The sequence below is a fragment of the Talpa occidentalis genome, unplaced genomic scaffold (genome assembly GCF_014898055.3).
Source record: "Talpa occidentalis isolate TD23 unplaced genomic scaffold, MPIMG_talOcc4v2.1 talOcc4.9, whole genome shotgun sequence".
NCBI classification, from domain to species: Eukaryota; Metazoa; Chordata; class Mammalia; order Eulipotyphla; family Talpidae; genus Talpa; species Talpa occidentalis.
Window position 1 is genome coordinate 36,018,598 of NW_023605305.1, and position 21,735 is coordinate 36,040,332.

Here is a 21,735-nt window from a genome sequence, read left to right on the forward strand (position 1 = left end):
GCAGCCACCACCCTCAAACTCACCATGATCAGGAAGCAATCGTGTTTCTCTGCCTGCCACTCTCCTCCATTAAAGAACTCTCTTCTGGGTGCTGGCCACTCCAGAGGAGTCAGAATGCATCTTCTTCTGGTTGACTCCAGATTGTTCCCTTGCTAACGTCTGCACCCCAGAGCCTAAATTGATTATTAATATGCTTCAGAATGCCAAGATCACTTTTTTGTAGAACTCTTTAGCCCAGCACAGTTTGGGGCAGCCAAATGGCAGGCCAGCTCAGGTCTGGTTTGGAGGTCCAGTTGCCTCTGGGCAGCTGCTGCAGGCTGAGCCAATATGAAGGTGAAGCCACCAAATGGGTCATTAGTAACTGCATACAGTTCCTTCTGCATACAATTGAGTACATCCTGTCTGTCATTCCCCAAGCCTCTGGCATGAGTCCCTTTATCCTTTCAATACCTTACAAATATTTAGCTAAGATGCTTAGAGCTAGGCCAGAAGAAGACAGCAATCCATGAATAGAAACAGACAAATCACCTCCCCTCAAGAACAGAAAGGATTAATATGGCAAGGGGAGATTGGATTTTGGTGAACAGTTTAGAAAGATGAGATCTCAATGCTGAATAAATAAAGGACGGGAAGGTTAGCTGCAGAAAGCAGAATAAATGTGTATCCTTGAGAGTTGTAAAAAACCACACACATGACTGAGTCATACAACCATTCTACCTCTTTTAATAACCCATTCCCATTCAAAACATTTTTTTAAGCTCAGGTGATCAAAACCCACGTGAGAAGAATGGCAATGGTAAAAAGAATGAGGCTCCAAGACACAGGGGTTACAGAAGAGAGAGGATCTATAGTCATGCTTTATTTCTAAAAAGAAGGGTGACAGTGTACATTTATTAGAAAAGAGAGCTAAAGAAATAAAGTTGGCAAAATTCTTCAAAATGGGACTGAACTTTGATCATGGCACACTTGCAAATTGCCACTTTTGTGGTGTTGGCTGGCATCTTGGAAGAGATGCACACTCGTGCTTCTGATGTCAGGGTGAGAGTGGCTGAACCTGGAAAAGACCACTCACCTGTAGCCTGAACGTAGGTTCTGTAACAAGGTCCACTGTTACTAAGCAAGTTCAGGACTCAGGGCCATCATTCCCCTGCACATGTAGGATAAGCCACTCAGAGTAGTCCAGCAGAATGATCAGACTCTGAGTAAGCCAAGCTTACATGTGCTAAATCACTTGTTCCTGGGAAATTCAGCTCACTGCCTAATAAGCATCAGTCCTGGTCACTGGAGCACAGGGATAAGGGCTCCTCTGGGAAGGATGCAGTTCAGAAAGAGTAGAGAAGATTCAATTCTGCAAGTCTTGTTGACAACAGTTCTTATTAAGACTATTACAATAAGTAAAAAGAAAAATTCTTCTATTTCCATCCCTGATATGGGGAAAGGGCTCTAGCCTTATTTAGAACTGGTATGTACATAATAACTAGATGATAAGACATGTCAAATGACAGACTCAAGACCCAGCATTCTTGTTTGGAGAATCCATTATGTCTTAGAAACAAGGGATTTATGTTTGAGATTATTGATCCATTCAATTTTTCTTCACTTACATTTGATTTTTCCATGAGATGAGTTATTGGAATTTGGGGACAATTCTGTATTATTAAATATTGTATTAAAAACTTATTTTAGTATTGAGTTAGTGCTGTGACTTCTGCTAAATTGTCTTAGGCCCACATTTCATTTAGAAAATGTTACTCCTTAAATAGGCAGCAATATATTTGATAAACACTGAAGAGAGTTACTGTGCTAAATAGCAGGCATTTAGATTGCTAATTGCACGTATGGTTAATTTAGAAACAACCCTTGACACTTGTAAGTTACTCAATATGTGTAATAATCTTCTCATTTTTTATAGGCAGCAAATCAGACTAAGTAGCCACCTAGCAGATAGTCAGCTGTAAGTAGATTTATAATCTTGGCTTCCATGGAGATGTCCTTCACAAAGATAAAAATGGAGTGGGCTGATTTTTCTATTGTAAGAGTCTGCAAACTGCTACTTCTGCATAGGACTTCACAGCTTGAATAATGGCTAGGGATCCTTTTTTTTTGCAGAAAAATGCTCAAATATTATTTAATTGCTTAGATTAGGATGTATACTTAGCTTACAATGCCATTTACATTATCACCACCTTCTGTTGAAGGCCTATGGTATGAAAACAATTCAATATAATTTCAAAAATACATGTAGTATGCCCAGTAAAATACATTGGTTAGCATAAACATCAAAGGAAATAGGAGTTTGGAATATCGATCAACATTACTGGGGTTTTGAATTGTGAAATAATCAACAATCCTACCCATCTTATCTCGGAAGACGAACTTGAACTTGTCACTGGTTTTCATTGTCAAGCCGCTGTAGTCGACATTGTCACCAGAAATTTCAATGCTGGCAAGACTGATCTTCCGTTTAAAGCTGGAGATGGAGCTGTTGATGATGTTAGTAATATTGACTTCTTCTACTTCCTTTGCTGTCCCCTAGTTCATAGACAACACAGTTAACTTGAAAGCCTTGAATCAGCAAAATAAATTAGGTGGATAGGTCTGAGTGTGAAATAATTAGGTTTAATAGTGAGTACCTCAGAAATTAATCCACCCAACAATCCTGTGTGGCTGGTAAGTAGGACTTGGCAGTTCTGTTACTCTTCTTATAGGCGACTATTCCTAGGTCATCAACTTGAATAATAAGAAGAATAACCACAGCCCATTCCAGACATGCAGAGCTGTGTGCTAACTGTTCAATACTCAGGCTTTGATGTCAGCTGACTTGGGTTCATATCCCATTTTGCCTATCATTATTATGAAACATTAGCCACCTTAATCCAGACTCAATTTTTTGTCTGCAAAATGGGACATTATTATCGCCTACCTCATGAAACTGATGAGAAAAGTAAATTATATAAATTATATAAAGCATTTAGTGATGCTGTGATGAATGCCATTCTGTTCCATGAAGAAGGAAGTGACTGATTTTGAGAAATAATAGAAATCAGCAGTGTCTTTATGTCTTTGTGTGTCTTTGCCACACAAACACAGTGATGTTCCCTACATTCCCAGAGCCATTTTCCAACATGGCTGGGGCAAAACAGCATGTAGGAAGTGTAGTGAAGTCAGAGAGAGTAGGGTCTGGATACTTGACCAGGTCATTTACTAGGTGTGTGGTCTTAGATGAGTTACCTCATCTCTCAAGTGGCAGAATCCTCAACAGTAAAGTTGTGATAACAATGCTATGTATTTGAGGGGGGTTTGGGGGTAGACTAGATAAGATATTTAGGACACAACAAGTACTCTACAGGAGAACTATTGCATGCATATATAGCAAAATAAAGATTTTTCTGATATCTTCAGGATCTCGGTTATTTTCCAGTCCCCTTTTTGCCAGTCTACCAAATCCAGATTTTGTTATTGTTAGCTGTTGCCCCTTTAAGGAAACCTACAGGAAGTAAAATAAATGAAATCCATATTCTTCTTTGCTGATGCATATGATCATTTGCCTTTGGCTTTTGGACTGTGGGAAGCATTGCTCATGATCATCTAGCACAAGGGAAAGCAATTGGATCTTTGAGCTATTCTGATTCTCATTTCCTCACTGTGAGACCCCACATGGGGCTAGCACTTTAATAAAGGAGGGCACCTCTTCTGTGTAGGATCCCTATCAGTTTCTGCTTGTTGTCATTATTATGCCAATATCTGTCCCATTGGGTTTCCAAAGAATCCAGGGTTCCACGGACTGGTGGAGAATAATACTCAAGAGCATAGTCTACCCCAACTGGAATTACAGAGAAGGGTCAGACTTTGGAGTCAAGCAGATTTGGGTTTATATCCCAGCTCTATCCATTACTACCTATGTCCCCTGGGATAAGTCTTTTACCTTTCCTTTACCTCAGATTCCACAACCATAAAGAGGGAGATAGCCTTACTGAGTTGTTATGGACATTTTAAACGATATACTACTTGCAAAGGGCTTGTTACTGTGTCTGGCACACATAAACATCAATAGATAATAACCATTACTATTATTCTGAGAGCGCTAAAATAATGACAGTCTTTCCCAGTTAGCAGAAAAATATTCTAAGTGATAAACTTGCACCATTTAATTTTTCATACCTTTCTGGTAAATCATTACTTGTATCATTTAAGAAAACAAGAATGCAACAAAAGTATTAAATAGTGAATGCATATTGATCTGGAACTTGTAAGCCTCTGATCAAGCTTGTTTTGATATTGGGTTTTTCATGGATGCTTGTTCATCTGGTTGTGATTTTATGTTGCAGGCAGGTGATAGTTATTTTCTTCTAGAAATCAGTGTATTTGGCAAAAAGAGCAGTCTTTTTCAGATGACATCATGACTTCCAGATCCCCCTACCTGAACAAGGATGAGAATCACTGGAAAAAGTTGAATCACTGGAAAAAGTTGAATCACTGGGGCTTAGGAACCAGTTCCGGTTCATCTCTACAAGCCAGCACTGGGCATAAGTGATGAATCATATACAGGGCCCTCAAAATCCTTACCCTATCTTTGGCTGCCATCTGCTGTAAGGAGCTGTAGTGGGCAACTGCATATTCCAGTAGGGCCCCAAACACGAAGCTAAAGCAGATCCCCAGGTACACGTCGATGGCCTTTATGAAGCAGTTGGTATTGGGCAAAGAAGAGCGGGATCCAATCATCAGTGTGGTCATTGACAAGACGGTGGTTACTCCTGGGAAAACAGGCAGGTGATAATCCCACGGCAGCAGCCAGCAAGCCTTCCTCCAATACATGGCAGACTATTTCTACTCAGGATTTGGCAACATGGGACAGGACTCAGAAATGGAACATAACACATTTTGAAAATCCTAAATGTTACACTCTCTGTCTTCCTATTGAAGCAAGATGTTTAATGGAAAAAATATTTGGCATAGACCACCTAATAGTAATTCTCACTTACCTGTCACTGTAAAAGTTTAAAAATGTACTGCTCCCAGACTCTCTCTGTTTATATTTCTCTCTCTCCTCCCTCCCTCTCTCCCTCTCTCCCCCCATCTTCTCTCTGTCTTTCTCTCTCAGAATCTCTCAAGAAAACATCTCTTAGAACAGCTCTGTGACTATCAATGAAACAAAGAAAGGTGGGGAAAAGGACCCAATTACCCAGTTCTTAGTAGGAATCTGCTGGAGCTTCTTACCAATGCAGGTTCTTGCTGGAACTGAATCAAGGGAGATCCAAAATGAAACCCAAGATAATACCACCAGGAATGTGGAAGGAACATAGGTTTCCAAAATGAAATATAAGACATTCCTTCGAAGCTCAAATTGCAAGACCAGTCGAGTGTAATTTCCTGTTAGGGTAAACATGAGATAGAAAATCATGCGTGCTCACAGCAGAGTGGTTTCCCTGTGGAACATTTAAAGTAGCTATATCCACATCATATTATCTGTTATTCAGCAAAAACCTGGTTAATCATGAACTGTTATAGTTCCAATGGAAGGAATTGTTGTTGTATAGAGTAGAATTTATCTAGGTACTAATTCCTCCCACCCACGTTCCCCTCCTTGTGCCTTTATCATAGTATCTCTGGAGCACTGTAATTGTTGGTTTCCTTGACATTTACCTGACCAGGCTGGGAGCCCCTTGGGGACCAGTTCAGTACTGGGTATGGAGCAGGTAAAAGTGCTAAGACCAAACCCTACAGCCCCACCACACCACGGAGGGGTCTATAGGTCCCAAAGCAGTAAAGGTGAGAAGAGATGCCATATCTGATTCAGAATGCAACTCAGCTATTTTGCATTTGTACTGTTTGTCCCCGGGTTACCTGTTTCCTGCTGTGACCTTGTGACCAAGGTGAAATACTGTTGGATGGTGTACTGAGCCAGTCGCAGGTTTTCCAGCCCACGCACAGAGTCATTCCCTCTCAGCCAGCTGAACTCTACATCGTTTCCATCATAGCCCCCTGGCAAATAAATCAGGGCCTGGTCAGCACAAGAAGGTGGCAGATGGAACTAGTCTGGATAATGCTATGCTATGGAGACAGCATGAGCTCTATCTTGATGGTGATAAGTCTAAGGATGATTTCATGCAAAACTTGTCATGCGTTTTCAAGTGTAATTGCAGTGACTACTCAGCATGAAGTGAACTTCTCGGGCTATTTGCCATCAATTGACAACTAGTTCCAAGCTAAGCATTGCATAGACTGGTAGAGAACGCGCCTCTAGAAGTGGCCTCCCTCATTATTTAAGTGATGGTTACTGACACGTATTTGCAGGTGCACAAAGGACTATGTTAGACAACATCTTTTAGGGCAGTCTAACAGCTCTGACAGTGCTCTCAAGGACTTTACAGTTAATCTGATCATATTTCCATGTTGGCATAAGTGCAAAAATGAAGAATCTGCAGCCAGTTGCTTTATGGATGTTTGTAAAGATTGGCATCTCAGTCTAGTTTTACTAATATAGTTGATAATAGTAATAATAGCTACCTTTTATAAAAGTCATGTTAAGTCCATTGCACATTATGTCTCTAATGTTATCATAAACTAGCAAGGTAGATATGTCTATATTTCTTCTATTTTTCTTCATTTTCTGAAATTGGGATGGCTCTTTAGAATATACACACACACACACATATATATATAACATATAGCTTATATTTTCCTTAAACCATTATTACTCAACAAATGCTTAGAATTGAGGAACTGTCATATTTTGCCCATTTTATATGTGAAAATTCTCAAGTTCAGAGAGGTTGTATATCTCAGGTAAACAGGACAAGTAAGAAACAAAGCCAGGACTGTACTGCAGGAAAGTTTAATTCCTAAAATCCATGGAGATGATAATGATGATGATGATATCTATCATTTAATAAGCAATTACATTTCCAAGTGTTACAACATCATCATCTCATTTACTCCTCAAAATAGCTCCTGGGGAAGATAGATGAATGACTAGTAAGCACATGGAGAGATGCTCAGCCTCATTAGTCATTGGGAAAATGCAAATCAAAACTACAGTGCGATAGCACTTCATACCCATAAGAAAGACTATAATAAATATAATAATACAAATAGAATGTAGATCACGAGAACATTGTTAGTGGGAACGTAAAATGGTACAACCATCTGGAAAATAGTAGGGAGTTTCCTAAAAACTTCGACATAAATTTGCCATTTGTCCCAGCATTCCACTCCTAGGCATCTGCCAAAGAGAAATCAAGTCATGTCTACACAAAGACTTGTACACAAATGTTCATAACAGCAATAGTCATAAGATGTGAATAATGGGCAAGCCAAAGAGACTTTGTAGAACCTGTATTCTTTGGTATGGAATAAAAAAAAAATAAAGTGATAAAAAGAAATGTACTGGTCTACACCCTAATATGTATGAATATAAAGTTATTACACTAAGTGAAAGAAGGCAGATAAAAGGCCACCTATTTCATTGACTCCTTTTGTATGAACCATCTGGTAAAGGCAAATTCTTAGAGACAGAAAGTAGGTGAGTTAGATTGTCTGGTGGGGGGGGGTGATAGGGCAGCAGGGAGTAAATGTAAATGGGCACAGGGATTTCTGGGAGTAGTGCCCTCACCAGGGATAGCGGTCGGTGGCTGCACCATTTAGCAGATTTACTAAAAATCTTTGAATTGTCCATTTACTATAGGTAAATTTAGCGGGGAGGAATCAAAAACTGTCCAAAAATTCATAACAATGTAAGAAAATAAATTTTTAAAAAGTGCTATAAAAAAATGGTTGAATTTTATGGTATGTAATATTATCTCATTAAAACAGTTAAAGACAATCCTGAGAATCAGATATTATTTTTTCCACTTCACTGAGGAGTAAACTGAGCTCCCAAGAGGTTGTTACTTAGCCAAAGTCACACAGCCAGTGATGGGAAAAGTCCAGTATTCCAGCTCTTGTGATCAAATGGAACTCTATCACCTTTGTTTTTCAAGGCTACTGGGAAATGAGATGTCAGCGTCAGAATTAACATTTTGTTTAAGCCTAGCTTATGGGATCTGCTGTTTAGCAGCAGTTAGTTCCCCCTCCATAGGCAGGGAAAGTACTCATAAGCTTTTAGAGCATTTCGAGGTAAAAACTGTCTGTGGACTTTCCCTTGGAAGCACACCAAAATTTACTGAAGCTAGTTAAAATTGTAGAATCCCTAAGAAATAAAAAAAAAAAAACCTTAAAAAAATGAATGTACAATCCCCTACTAGTTGATTTTACAACTAGTAAATGCTCACAATAGTTACATTATCGCCTCTCTGTCCCTGGGTAGATTTGGGCAATTGTGGGATGGTATCAATTCTTTCCCGGGGATGGTATTCAGACAAAAACCCTTGGTAAGGTTTCCGTACTCAAATAACTGCTAATAAACATCCAACGAAAGCTTCTTAAGCTCACCAGGGACCGAGTTTGTGTGAGCAGAGTGCTGAAGTTTCCAAGAGAATCTTGCTCCTGGGATTTCAGATGACAGCAACCACACAAGGAGGGCAATTACTTTTTCCATGTGGAGCTGAAAATGAGTTCTCTTTTTGATAACCTCAAGTTTTATTCTGCCCCCAAACAGCTGTATTGCTTCAAGAAGGTTTTGCATGCATTTAATCAATAAGGTAATTAATCTGCTTGTCTGAGTCTTTAATTAAATGTCTACCTCTGAAAAATGACTGTTGCCTTGTAATGGTTATGCTTCCTGGATATTGGCCACTGTGTCCTCAAGTAAGAACTGCCCACTGGCCTCCAGGGCTTGACTATAGTTTTGACGCCTTGCACAAGCCATGCCTTGGAACCTTACTGACTTCTATCTGTGGTGTGATTTTCCCAGGAAGCCTACCATAGGTACCACCCCCCCCCCACCTGCCAAGTTTGGTGGGCATTTTAGAGTAGTTTATTGAGGAGAAATGGAGACTAGTCAGTGATGCTAGGAATTTATTTGACACAGATCAACCTAGAGTAAATCCCCATTCCATTATAACAAAGTCCCCAGTTTCCAACTCAGATGTCTACTTACTGGCATTACTTTATTAATATTACTTTATATATACACATGTATGTGTATGTATATGTGTGTATATGTATGTGTATGTGTGTGTGTGTGTATACATATATCAAACATTTCTTTTTTTAAGTTGGAAGCAGTGTTTGAAGAATGTCAGTGATTGCTTGGTACACTTGCCATGTTCAACCTCTACTGGTTTCTGGACTTTAGGAGATTCTGGGTCTTATTGTTAGTCCTACTGACCCCCATTCCTTTGGCTGTCTTGTCCACCCTTAGGTGAAAATATTTGGTATCAAGGCACAGTGGTCCTCCCCAGAAGATGTAATGCTGGAAGGTTTGTCTTTGGGTTTTCTCTTAAGTCCCTCCAAGTATACAATAGAAGGGCTGAACCCGTTTTAATTGATATCAAGAAAAGAAAGGCCACTATATATCAGAGAGTTTTTAAGAAGACACAAACATAGGGAAAGTCATCTCAGGGACCCTAGGATGTATACTCACAGCTTTCCAGTTGCAACTTGCATGTCTGTGTGTCCATGGGGTATTTAGACAGGTCCATGTTACATGCAACGGTTGTTGTGATTCTAGGAAATGAAAAATGGGGTCCAAAGAGTGTTATGAAGATACTGTAGCAACTGTATGTTCCCTTGTAAGGGACTTTAACCTTGAGGACTTTAACCTAGAGGACTTTGACTTTTAAGGTTTACATGTAATTTGGAGCCTGCCTTCAGTGCATTCCAAGATTTTTTTGTGCTAACCAAAACCTCCAAGACTCAGCTAAGCTGGGGTCCAGAGTGGAGGAAGTGGGAGCGCCGCAATTTAGAGGCAAGCTTGTAACAATATCACAGGAAGAGATCACTGGTTGACTTGTGTGAGACCCTTTTGCATCCAATTGTTAAATTTAATCTTCATGACAAGCCAGTGAGGAGCTGGCATAAAGATCACTGTCATTACCTTTATTGGAAAGTTAGGGGCTTTCTGAGGCACGTGCAGCTCTAACTGGCAGGGCCAGAAACCCAGGTCTGCAGGCTTCGCAGTTCACAAGATCCCTGCTGCCCTGAGGGGAGCACCATGCAGAGGAAGTGGAGGGGGCCAGAGGATACCAGGCGCTGTGGTTCTTGGAGACCAACAGCCAGAGATGTTTAATTAAACATCACTTAAACACTCACATTGGAGATTTCATTTCACAGAACTTCATCTTCAGTGTCACACATTTTTACTAAGCACCTTTACTTATGAAGCACTGTGCTAGGTGCTTGGGGAAAGTGGACATAATTTGGACACAGTACCCACCTCGGTGCTCAAATTCTCCCAAGGGAGACAGAAAATAACAACAGCTACTATTCACTGAGGGTTTACAGCAAGGCGGTCCCTGGACCAAGTGCTCCACGTGCATTACCCTCTTTGAATTTCTACAACAGTTTTATGAGGTCAGATATTATTATTATTATTATTATTATTATTATTATTATTATGCTGCTGAGGAAACAGAGGCTCCAAGAGTCAAGTAATTTGCCTAAGATCACAGAGCAGGGACAGAGTGGGAACGTGCCCATTCTAGATCCAGGCTATTAACCATCAGTCACCATTTGTGATCATTGTACAAAACAGACTGGATGAGGAGCCATAACACACACACACACGCACACACACATTCTGTGAGCACACACAGGGGCAGTGGGAACGTGGGCAAGGGGCCACTCATACTGATTGGTGGTGGGATCAAGGGAGAGGTGATGCTCCTTGAAAGAGGAGTTGGAATTTCCACTGGTCTGTGCAAAATTCAGGGCTGCTGAAAAGTATCAGATGAACAATCCTGAAATTGTTTATTGGTTAGCTCAGTCTTGGTTTTTTAACATCAGCCTCTTACTTGGGATTAAAGATCAGTTCTGTGAATATTTGGTTCCTGGTCTTCCCCCCAAGGCTTCTGGCAGCCTATTGTTTACACATCCCGTTGAACCCTGTCTGTGGCTGCTGCCTACAGTACCGAGGGTGCCCCTAGCTTGCACCAGCACGCAGTGGCTGCTAACAGATTGGGTGAAAGGAACTTTTGGTCTCAAGGATTTGGGGAAAAGGCAAAGGGCAAGCCGAGGCTAAAGGAAGCAGAGGCCTAGGGACATCACACTTTGATTTTGTCTGTACGAAACCAACTCACACAAGTAGAGCTGCATTTTGCAGCTACCCCAGCACCATGGAGCCCCATGAAAGTTCTTTCTGTTCATCTTTGTTTACTCTTTCTGTTGTTTCCTTCACTTCTTCCCTAGCTAGCTTCCTTTTACTCAGTTCAGAGTCCTGTGAAAGCATCCACTAATGTCCCAAACTACTAGCCTACTCCCCACTCTAGTCTTTTGCTTTCCTGCCTATTTCATACAATGTCATATCTGCCCTGTAGCCCAGCCTTCAACATGGGGCCTGGCACAGAGCAGGCGTTCAGCAGATGCTTGTTGAGCCAAACTGAACTGAGCAAGAAGGCCCTGATGTTACAGGGATGAGGGTAAGGGGCAGGGGTATGAGAAGAGTGGTTGAGTGCTGGGCAGAACTGCCAAGGTGAGTCCCTGCCTTTTCTGCCAGCTGTTTCCCCTCCACCCCCAGGGTGCAGTTCCCAGTACCTGAGGGCATAGAGGACTGTGCCATTAGCAAAGAGGCGGATGAGCCTGTTCCCGACAGTGACATCATGGAGGAAGGACGTTTTAGACTCCACGATGTATGTGTCTGGGACCCAGAGGAACTCCACAAGGCGCGCATCCAGAGTGAAACTCTTGTTGCCTTCAAACACCAGCCGCTGGTCCGTCCAGCGCTGCCTGAGGTATATGGTGGCCGTGTAGTCCTGAGGGGGAAGTGGGAGGAGCACATGGATGGGGCACAGGCTCCGAATATGGAAGGAAATGGTGAAATCTTACTACCTGCCCAGCTCCACTGAAGTCAAGAATATACACTATACTAGACATTGTTGAATAAGTCTGTCTTGGGGTGATGGCCTGTAGCAATAAGAGAACAACACACCTTATTTATTCCAGAGAATGGCTTCCCCTGCCACAAGGGAGTATGTTCAAGTATTAACCTACTTGGCAAGAAAGCTACAGTCCCCTCAGCCACTGTCCCCATCAAACTGTTGAAGGTTTTGCTGAGCTAAGTGCTGAGGTTGTCCAGGATTTACCCGGAGTGTACAGCAGGCCCTCTTGGCAAACTGCTTCTAGTGTCAAATCCTCTTTGGTGGGTTCTCTGAAGTGGAAGGGTGGATGGATATAGTTCTGTCATCGTCAGATTTCATCGTTGTGTCTCCCGTCTGAGAGGGACCATGTGGTGTTCAGGCTTCCCCACACTAGGTCCCCCACAAAATGCACCCACTCTGTTCCTTCATCCCCCCGACCCTCACCTGTCCATTGAATATACGTTCCTCCTTTATACTCAGGAGGCCTAAATTAAAATTAAAAGAATATTTCACCATCTTGAGTCCCAAGATAGGTCTCCAACTTCAACCATTGCAAGTGGAGGGGGCTGTAAGTCTGTTCTGTTTTTGAGTAGCTAGAGGGAATATCACCCAGTCAACACAAGGAGAGGGACTGCTTGGGGGCCACACTTACCATGTTACTCTCTGAAATACTAGAAATACTTGCAATGTCCAGATTCAGCGCTACCTGAACTGGTTCTCCTAAGAATGAAGAAAAAAACAGAAAGTGTTACATAGGAACACAAACTGAAGGTTTCTCAATGCTACATTTGCACAAAAGAAAATACTAGAATTAAGTTATATAAATAACACTTGCCTGCTGGAAAATTTTAAACAGTCTAGAAGGACAAGGTTAATTTCTATTTCTCCCTCTCAGGAGGGACCATGGTGTAGACTATGCCTCCCTTTCTTATGAAAAAAATTGCAGAAATATCTCATTAGCTTGATATATAACAGAGATCATACTATATTCATTAGTACATAGTTTAAAGGGTGTAGCATTTTCTCCTTCTTACCTGGAGGATTCTTCCCATGGTGTCTGCAAGGAACTAATTATTTAGAAATGTAATAGATATTTGGGAATACGTGCACAGATATCTTTATCCCTCCTCAAATAAGTGAATTTACCACCATATGTCATTCAAGATTGCTTATGACTGAACTCTTGTTCACCTTCTAATATTTTCCTCCTCTGTCTTTACTTGCCAGTAATCCTACACTATCTAGAATTCCAGAATCTTCTTTACTTGGTTTGGCATGCAGATGGCAGGCCTCAATCCTGGAGTTATCACAGATAAGCCTCCCTGGTGGTGTAAGGTCTTAAGTCTCAGCACTATGAAGCTATTGTCAGCCACTGCAGCACAAGATTGATCCCCAGCCAGAGCTGACACACATGGCACAGCAGACCTCTTCTGTCTCTCCTGCTGCTCCCCTCAACAGTGCATTTCAGTCAGTCCACATTTTCTGCTCCCCACTCTGTCTCTGGTGAATCCTCTCACCCCTCCAACCGCACGTCTGGTCTGTACCCCAGTTCTTGTATGCATAAGTAAATAAATATTAAAAAAAAAAACAACAAAGATTGGCCAAACACCCTGTAGGCACCAATCTCTGCTCTGGAGACCAAGGCTCAGAGTCACCATTCTCTGACGCCAGGCCAGGCTCTAGGAGTCCCCTTTACTTTAGACTGGAGATGTGGGAGGAGAGTCTGGGAATCAGAAAGTTGTGAATTTTGGCCTGGGAAAAGCCACAAAATTTTTCAGTATTGCATTTGTCTAATCTTCAAGAGGGGAGAATACTAATGACATCACAGGGTCTTGGAAGGGGTTGAATGACACTAGGCATGTGGCAGAAGAGGGAATATATAAAAGGTGCCTGTCCAGTGAACATCAGAAGGTGCTCAAAGGGGATTGTCTGTACAAAACTCCTAGCACTGTGTCTGTTATATAATCATGGGCACTCGGGTAATGGCATTTCCCTGCCCTTCCCTGGCCTCTTGGTTAATTCTGACTGATTCTGGAAAAGGAGCAACTTCACTAAGTTAATAGAGACAGTGGCTTCCACTTGTGACAAATGATGGGTGCTCTTTAGGGGGCTGTGACAATGCATTAGCCAGGAAGAGGAGAGGTAGAATTCAAAGGAACCTGCAAAACATCTAATCAGTAGGAATTAGACAAAGCAACCTAATTATTAACTAAAGGACATCAAGCCATGCCTGTCAGCAGCAATTTGGAAATACAGTTTAGAGTCAATGCAATTGAAAATAATTAAGTGTTAATGCATGGTGGGAAAAGGAGAGGTCTTTGAGGGTAGACCCTGAAGATGCTGAAGGACAGTGGTGTTAAGTGGCAGCATGGAGCTTGGAGTCAGAGAATGGTGTTTCAATCCCATGCAGGTCACTTCATAGCTGTGTGACCTTGTACAAATCGCTAGCCTTCTCTGTGCTACAGTTTCTCACTTGTAAAACAGCACTATTAGTGCTCATCAAGAGTTGGTTTAGGAAGATGACAGGCTCTGTGGAAGTGCCTGGAACATGTTGGGCAGTAAGTCAATGTTAATTGCCAACCCAGGGGAACATGGAGAATGGAGAATGGAAAGCGCGCAAAGGCCCAGCCTCAGTGTGTTGTCAGGTTAATTTGTTTCCCGTTAGTCCAGTCCAGGTGTTATCTCAGTTGGCTTTTTTATGGGCTAGTACTTGTTCTTTCTTACCCTTGAGTTATAAAAGTAAGCTATGCCACCAGAGGGCAGCTTTCTCCTAGGAAAGAGGTCAAAGCCAGTTCCTGGACAGCGTTCACTAGAGCCTGCTGCAAACCTTTGCTCTATGGAGCTCAGTCCCTGAAAACTTCTATTGAAGTTTTGCTTTCCAAGAACCTCAGGGTCCTAGAACCTGGGTAGAAAGATACTACAGAGAACAGAGGCCGCCTGCTCCATGGGCGTCCAGGCTGCCATGTAAATGTAGGTTCCTTTAAGAGGCAGCATGCCAAAAGGCATATGACAAGGGGCTTCCCCTCTTAATGACTGAGGGGCCCATTACATCCCAGGTGGTTCTAGACCTCACATCCCTTTGTGTCAACCCTGGGCTCCCTATTATCAGGATAGACAACTTGCCTGAGGACTCTGTATCTCTGTAAAGCAGATGGCATGTTCCCATTTTACAGCTTGGGAAACTGAGGCTTGGAAAGCTAAGGTGCTTGCCATGCAGGAGAGCCAGGAGCCAAACTTATGTTTGATCAACTCCAGGGCTTTTTCAAGTACTTTCTGCATTATGGAATGATACCTTAGATTCTCTTGATTCTATCTTGATTCAATCTCACATTTTACAAATAGACTAAGACCCTTTGAAGACAGTCTTACCAGGCAATGGCTATGAGTTGGAGTTATGTTCTAAACAAAGTGTGAAGAAAGGAATGGGACTGGAGGAATCAGGGAAGCCTTCTCAGAGGAGGAAGACTTTGATCTAAGAAATGAAGGAAAATTGGCATCTTGCCACAGAATCAAGTTAAGAGAGGCAATTCTTGGCAGATAAACAGCCTCTGCAAAGGCATGGAGGCCAGTGAGGCCAAGGAGGTCAATTTGCAGCTCACGGGGGAGTGTAGGAGGTGTTGGGATTGAGCTGGCATGAGCCTGGTGTGACATACAAAGGTCTCTGGGCTCTATGCTGAAGATGCTGGGACGCTGGCAGATTTCTTAGCAAAGGACAAGTGGGTCATCCAGGTGGCAGGATGGGGAGGTTGGACTTGAAGAGAGCAAGTGGGATAACCAGATGGAGTAGCCCTGGTGAAACATGGTGATTCCCTCGAATAATAAGTAGAATCAGAGGAAGGCTGGGAAGTTGGAAGTTGTTAGAATACCACTGACCCTAGAACAACACAGGGATTGGGGGTGCTGACCCCGGTACAGGTGGAACTACAGTCAACCCTTGGTATCTGTGGGGGATTTGTAGTTACCCCCACCCCCACTATAAAAATCTGCATATACTGAAGTCACTTATAGTCCCTCCTCTGTAACTGCAGACTCCATGTGTGGATTCAACTAATGCCAACTGTCATCCACCATCAGTTGAATTCATGAATGTGAAACCCTCATACAGGAAAAAAACAAGCAAACAAAACAAAACAACCCACTTATAAGTGGATACAAGCAGTTCAAACTGGTTCAAGGGTCAACTACATTTCTTTATCCTGCAGATAGAAAGACAAAGGCTTGGGCCTCCCCGGTGGCGCAGCGGTTGAGCGCTGGGCTGCGAGGCTGCCCGCGGCCTCTGTAGCGCGGGTTAGATCGCTGGGCGAGGGTCCCACATGGCGCGCGGGCCTCTACTGCCGCCCGCTGCTCCCACCATCGTCAGTCTGCCTGTTCTGCTCCTGCTCTGGCTCTGGTGAATCCTCTCACCCTCCCGCGCTTCTGACTGTACCCAGTGCTTGTATAAATAAATAAATAAAATCTTAAAAAAAAAAAAGTTACCAAAGTACTTTCCAAAAAAAGTTTAAAAAAAAAAAAAGAAAGACAAAGGCTTTTTCCAAGGTGGCGTGAAAAATCATGGCACCTATACCCATTAATTTTTGCCACTCCTTAATAGGCTGTGGATCAGAAAACAGAGTTGATTGAAACCTTCTCTCTGCTCCTGTCCTTTTGATTTGATGTTCTGGGCCAATAGAAAAAGAAAAAAAAGACCTACCGCCAAAATTTGGTCTGAGAAATTTGTTATATCCTGCTGTGAGATTCTCAAAACCAGGCAGGGAAAGCTTGTCACTTCTGCTGACCTCGATGCTGAGCTGATTCCCGAGGATGCACATCCTGGAACAAGAAACAGGTTTTGGTGCTCACGCTTGTTTGTGAGTGTGTAAACACCTAGACAGAGACACTGGAGCAGGTGTGTGTGTGTTGAGCCTATGTGCCCAGTGGAGACTTTCCCAATGAGACATCTGCCTTTCAGCTGCTAGGTCACTCTGGCCCTATCCCACTCCATTCATTTCCTCACCCATTTACACACATCGGAATGTCATGGTTATTTGGAAAACCTGCAAGTACCTTGCCAAAAATCACAAAGGGTTCTTTCATCTCTGACCATTTCGGAAATGAGTTCTCAAGAGAGAATAGATGATAGGATGTGGCTTCATCCCGGTGCACCAGGGAGGTGAGGGCACTAGGTCTTGTCTTGCAGCCATTGAGTAGGAAGAGCCCCTCCCCCACATGCACTCACACAGAGCCCTTCAGACCAAGGCCACTGTGGGTAGCAGAGCTCACCTTTGAGTGCAGAGACTCAGACACATGAAGGTCAAGTGGAGATTGTGTCTCATGTTGAGGAGCTGTTCACCCAGAGAGAGGCCAAAGTAGGGGTCACCTGGGGAGACAGGTGGAGCGGATAAGAGGCAGTAAACTCAAAACTCACCTCTTCTCAGCCTGCAAGGGGAGCAGCTTCTCCACACCTTTCCATGACAATTCCTGCTCCTTGCATGTCATCTAGGACTGACTACATTTTGGAGGACCACATTTTAAACTCAACTCAAATAAAGACCAAGACTTGTTTAGAGAGAGGTTTACTCACGCCAAAAATGCAACCAGTTCTGTATTTGAGGAACCCCACAGCTGCCCTTGCCCTGTCCTTGTCCCAACTTTGCCAGAAAACACCACCACTCTCAACTATACACCCTGTTTCATTTACCCAGGAGTCACAACCTGTTGGCAGGTCACATAGACAGGATATGAACACTTCTGGAGAAACTGCCTTGTGCCCAGGAATATATCCAGCACTCCCCCAGAGGCCTCGTTCCATCTTCACAGTGGCTTTTTGAGGTGGGCAGGTTTATCCGTATACTGCAACATGGAAGCAGAAGCTGGTGGAAAGGTAACGGGGCTAGTGGCTGTTAGAGGAGACTTTGGCTCCAGGACTGGCTGCCTCGCTGCTAGTGCTCTCTCCCCTTGCCAGCTGAGGATGACACTTTCTGCATTCCCAACCTGGGGGACTTGCTCCCTGGGTGCTCAACTGCTGTAGAAGAACCTCACACACATGTGAGGACACCAAGGCAGCATGACTCAGGAGCCTGGCCTCCTCGGGTTTGGGGGTTGCTCTCTGAGAGCAGCGGCAAGTCTGTGACCCAGCACATTGGTGACAGCAGGGAGGGGTTCCTCAGGTAGGACTCAGGCCCCATTCCCAGGCAGGCCCAGGTTGGCGGGCTCTCTGCTTGTTGGTAACCTCTGTGAACCAGGCCACTTTCTGGAGTCCAGTCATTCTGGGGCTTAGGCTACGAATCAGCCATTAATGAGCTAACAGTATTTTACTTATAGAACAAACATGCTCATTATAAAATGGGAACAAAACAAATATGTAAAGTTCAAAGTGTTAAGTCCTAATGATGTGTCAAGGTAGGTTCATCGATTAAACCAATATTTTCCTCTGGTGGAGGATGTTGATACTAGGAAAGTGAGTGAAGTGGGGCGGGGTGGGGGGGCGGGGTTGGCTGAACTTTGCTGTTAACCTAACATTTCTCTAAAAAATAAAGTCTATTAAAATAAAAGAGTGGAAGTACCTCCCCCATTTCTTCTCTCCTCTCCCACCTCAGAGAAAAGCACTGTTAACAGTTGTCTTCTCATGCATACACATCTATATTTGTACACTTATGTATATTTGCATGAAGAAAAAATGAAAAAGCAAAGTGGAGTGATGTAGTATGTATACTTTTGTCATCTGCTTTTTTGCACTTGACAATAAGAAGAGCAGACATTTATTGGATTTTTAAGTCATGCTAGCATGGTGGAAGAAACACTCAAATCCTCACAACTCTTAGAAGTTACCACTATTGGGGTCTCCCTGGTGGTGCAAGTGGTTAAGATGCAACCTACGAGGCTATCCGCAGCCGCTGCGGCACAAGTTCTATCCCTGGCCAGGGAACAACCCACATGGCACAGCAGACCTCTCCTGTCTCGCCCGCTGCTCCCCTCAGCAGTGTATTTCACTCATTTTGCCTGTTTTGCTCCCCACTCTGTCTCTGGGAATCCTCTCACCACCACCCCACAACTTTGGCCTGTACCCCAGTTCTTGTATGCATAAATATTCTTTTTAAATAGAAGTTATGACTATTATCCTCTTTTATTTTTTTTTGCAAATAAAAAAAAAAAGGAGGCTTAGAGAGGATAAGAAACATCCCCAAGTGAGGGGCAGAGCTGAAGGCAGGCAAGCTGACTCCAGCACTTATCATCACTGCACCACGTCAGCGACACCATTGTGGGGTAGCTCCTGTAGATCTACCTCCTAGACATTCTTTCTAACACCTCAAGGTGTTTCATAAGTTCAGTGCACCAATATTCATACATAACACATGTCCAATTTATGGATACTAGTTATTTCCAAATTTTTGTCTGTTAAAAAAATCAGCAGTGATATCTTTGCACATGGGTAAATTCTGTAATCCTGCAATCGACCATTATTTCTCTACCTCAGGCCTTTCCTTCGCATTCATCAAATATGCCAGCTATAAAATCAAGATTATCAATCCATTACTGATCTTAGTCAAACCTCCCCCTTTTGTCCATTTCCCCAATTCTGTCCTTTCTCCTCTGGTTTAAGATTGCCCATGGATGGTCCCCGTGTTTTCCTTGCCTCATTCAATGCTCCAAAGGTTTAATGAGCTCTCCTCTGAGTCACACATGTGCTTTGTTCTCAATTGCCCTTCTCTTATAAGAAATTACCCTAGATCTAGTAAATTGGGGAGCCATCTAGACTTCAGCTCTAAGACACCTATTAGTGTTTTCATGGCCAGCCTTGGTGAGAGAGAGAGAGAATGTCTAGGACCTGGGTTTCTGAATCTTCTCCAAGGATTGTCCCAGTCTAGACCTGGGAATGAGATCCCATCCCATTCTGCTTTCTGCCTAAGTTGCTGAACACGTGTCATTTTATAATGGAAGGAAAGAGGAGAGAAAGTCCTCTAAATGCCCACTAGGCACCAAGCTTGGTGCTTAATCTTTAATTTTCACAACCATCTGACCAGTGTTAATTTCTAGACTCGAATCTCAGGTTGATGAAGGGATTTACTTGAGGTCATATATCCATTAAGTGTCCATGATTTGAATCTCAGTCCTCTAAGCCCCTGTTCTTTGCAATGCATCTGGGAAGAGGATTCCCCAGCTCCCTAAGCTGAACTGGATTCCACTTGGTTCCAGTTCTTCCTATATTCAACCCATTTCTGGGATAGAGTGCTGCATCCCTGCATGTCCTAAGTGGCAGATGCAGCTGGTGCCTGCATCCCATGTGGCACAGGAGCCAACCATGAAGTGATTTGTGTATCCACCAGCCTGATGGAGGCTTGGACCACTAATTATGACCAGATGCTGGGAGTGGTGTTTGGTGCAGTGGTGGGCTGAGCCACCAGAGGGCAGTGTCCTGAAGGTTGCGCTTGCAATTACCATGTGAAGATTCTGGGGAACCATCAAGCCTTTGGAATCTGTAGGGAACATGGTAGGTACATAGCAAATGGAAACTCCTGAGTAGGGGCAGCTTATACACTCTTCCTGTACTCTGAGGGGATCTCTGCTGAGATTCCCCCTCTACTTGTAGAAGAGAGCTCGAACTTTGTATTCAGACACACCTCAGCCATTTGACCTCTGAGAGCCCTGTTTTTTCCATCTGACAAAAGGGGACAAAAACAATCTGTGAATATTCGTTTCATTCTCCCCTCCCTTCTGGGGGCTTCAGTGATCCCACTATGAATATGAGAATCCAAAGCTCAAGCTAGTATAACCCTTGATGCCACAGGGTGTAAGTTGACTACAGTGTCCTTTTGAGCGCATTCAACTAGCATCACCTCAAGAACAGGGTCAAAGACAGAATTACTGAGGTGACTGATGGCACCTTTTTCTGGACTGGCTCTGAGAAGCATAATTAATTGCAACATGTATGGGTTTCCACCCCCATTTCCAGAATCTCCATCACATAAATACTGTGAGCCCCAAATTTGTCACAAACCCCCTCCCACTTAGGTACTGTGCCCCTCCCAGTCCTCAGTCACTTCAGTTGGTATAGACAGAATCACTTGCGGGCAAGCAGGGGTGGAGCTTGGAGTAGGTTCAGTTGAAGAAAGGCACTCTGACCATGTGTCCTCCCAGAGAAAAATCCCTGAAGGGGGAGGGTGCCTAGTTGGAAACAGAGAGGAAAACCTGTTGTTTTAGTGACAGGCAGAAGGAGCTCTAACCTTGGCTCTGCCACTTGCTCTGAAGTCATATTATTTGTTCCTGTAGTTGTCCCCTCCAGTGTAAGATGGGGTAGTCATCAGTAGTTCTTCAGACAATAATGAGACCCCATACAAAGCAGGGACTCAGAAAAACCCAGGTCAGGCCCCCTTTCTTCCCAAAAGGACTTATATTTGAATATTCTTCCTCCCTCCCTCCACACACAGGAGGGACAAACAACAGTTCTCTTACCAGGTAGCCGCCAAAGGTGTGTTAGGATAGGTCCTTCTGGTCTTCAGGTAGGACTTTCAAACAGGGCATAGTTTTCTGGGTCCCAAGATACATCCCATCCTCAGCTCTGACCTCTTGGATACAAGTACAGTCACTCTGATAGAGTGCCTCTCTGCAGAAAGACAGAGCTGCCAGACCAGCTAAGCCGACAATGGGCAGGATCTCCTATAGCTCCTCCCCTGGGTGGAGCTCTCACCTACTCCTGCGTGTCTGTGGGATTTGCCCACCTCCTACTCTGGCTGCTGGCTGCCTGGGCATTGATTCTGAGTTCATTGCTCAGCTTTGTTCCCCAATCCCAGCTGGATAAAACTCC

The 21,735-nt window shown here is 43.4% G+C and overlaps 1 protein-coding gene across 1 annotated transcript; it reads right to left on the reverse strand.

The window, feature by feature from the left end:
- Positions 1 to 812: 812 nt before the first annotated feature.
- On the reverse strand, positions 813 to 21,525 carry GABRP (gamma-aminobutyric acid type A receptor subunit pi). Its single transcript, XM_037498835.1, has 10 exons — positions 21,384 to 21,525; positions 17,214 to 17,310; positions 16,645 to 16,763; positions 12,607 to 12,674; positions 11,632 to 11,849; positions 9,524 to 9,606; positions 5,845 to 5,982; positions 5,218 to 5,370; positions 4,567 to 4,754; positions 813 to 2,532 (listed from the first exon to the last, which is right to left on the reverse strand). Exons 2-10 carry the CDS (start codon positions 17,264 to 17,266, stop codon positions 2,230 to 2,232), a joined length of 1,323 nt encoding a protein of 440 aa, XP_037354732.1. The 5' UTR covers positions 17,267 to 17,310; positions 21,384 to 21,525; the 3' UTR covers positions 813 to 2,229.
- Between the last annotated feature and the right edge of the window lie 210 nt (positions 21,526 to 21,735).

Excerpts from the sequence above, each read along its gene's own strand:
- GABRP (XM_037498835.1), bottom strand. The coding sequence starts at position 17,266 with ATGAGACACAATCTCCACTTGACCTTCATGTGTCTGAGTCTCTGCACT. Across the intron at positions 5,983-9,523 it reads CAAGTTGCAACTGGAAAGCT|GGGGCTATGATGGAAACGAT; the intron begins GTGAGTATACAT and ends TTTATTTGCCAG. Across the intron at positions 5,371-5,844 it reads AAGGTCACAGCAGGAAACAG|GAAATTACACTCGACTGGTC; the intron begins GTAACCCGGGGA and ends TTACCCTAACAG.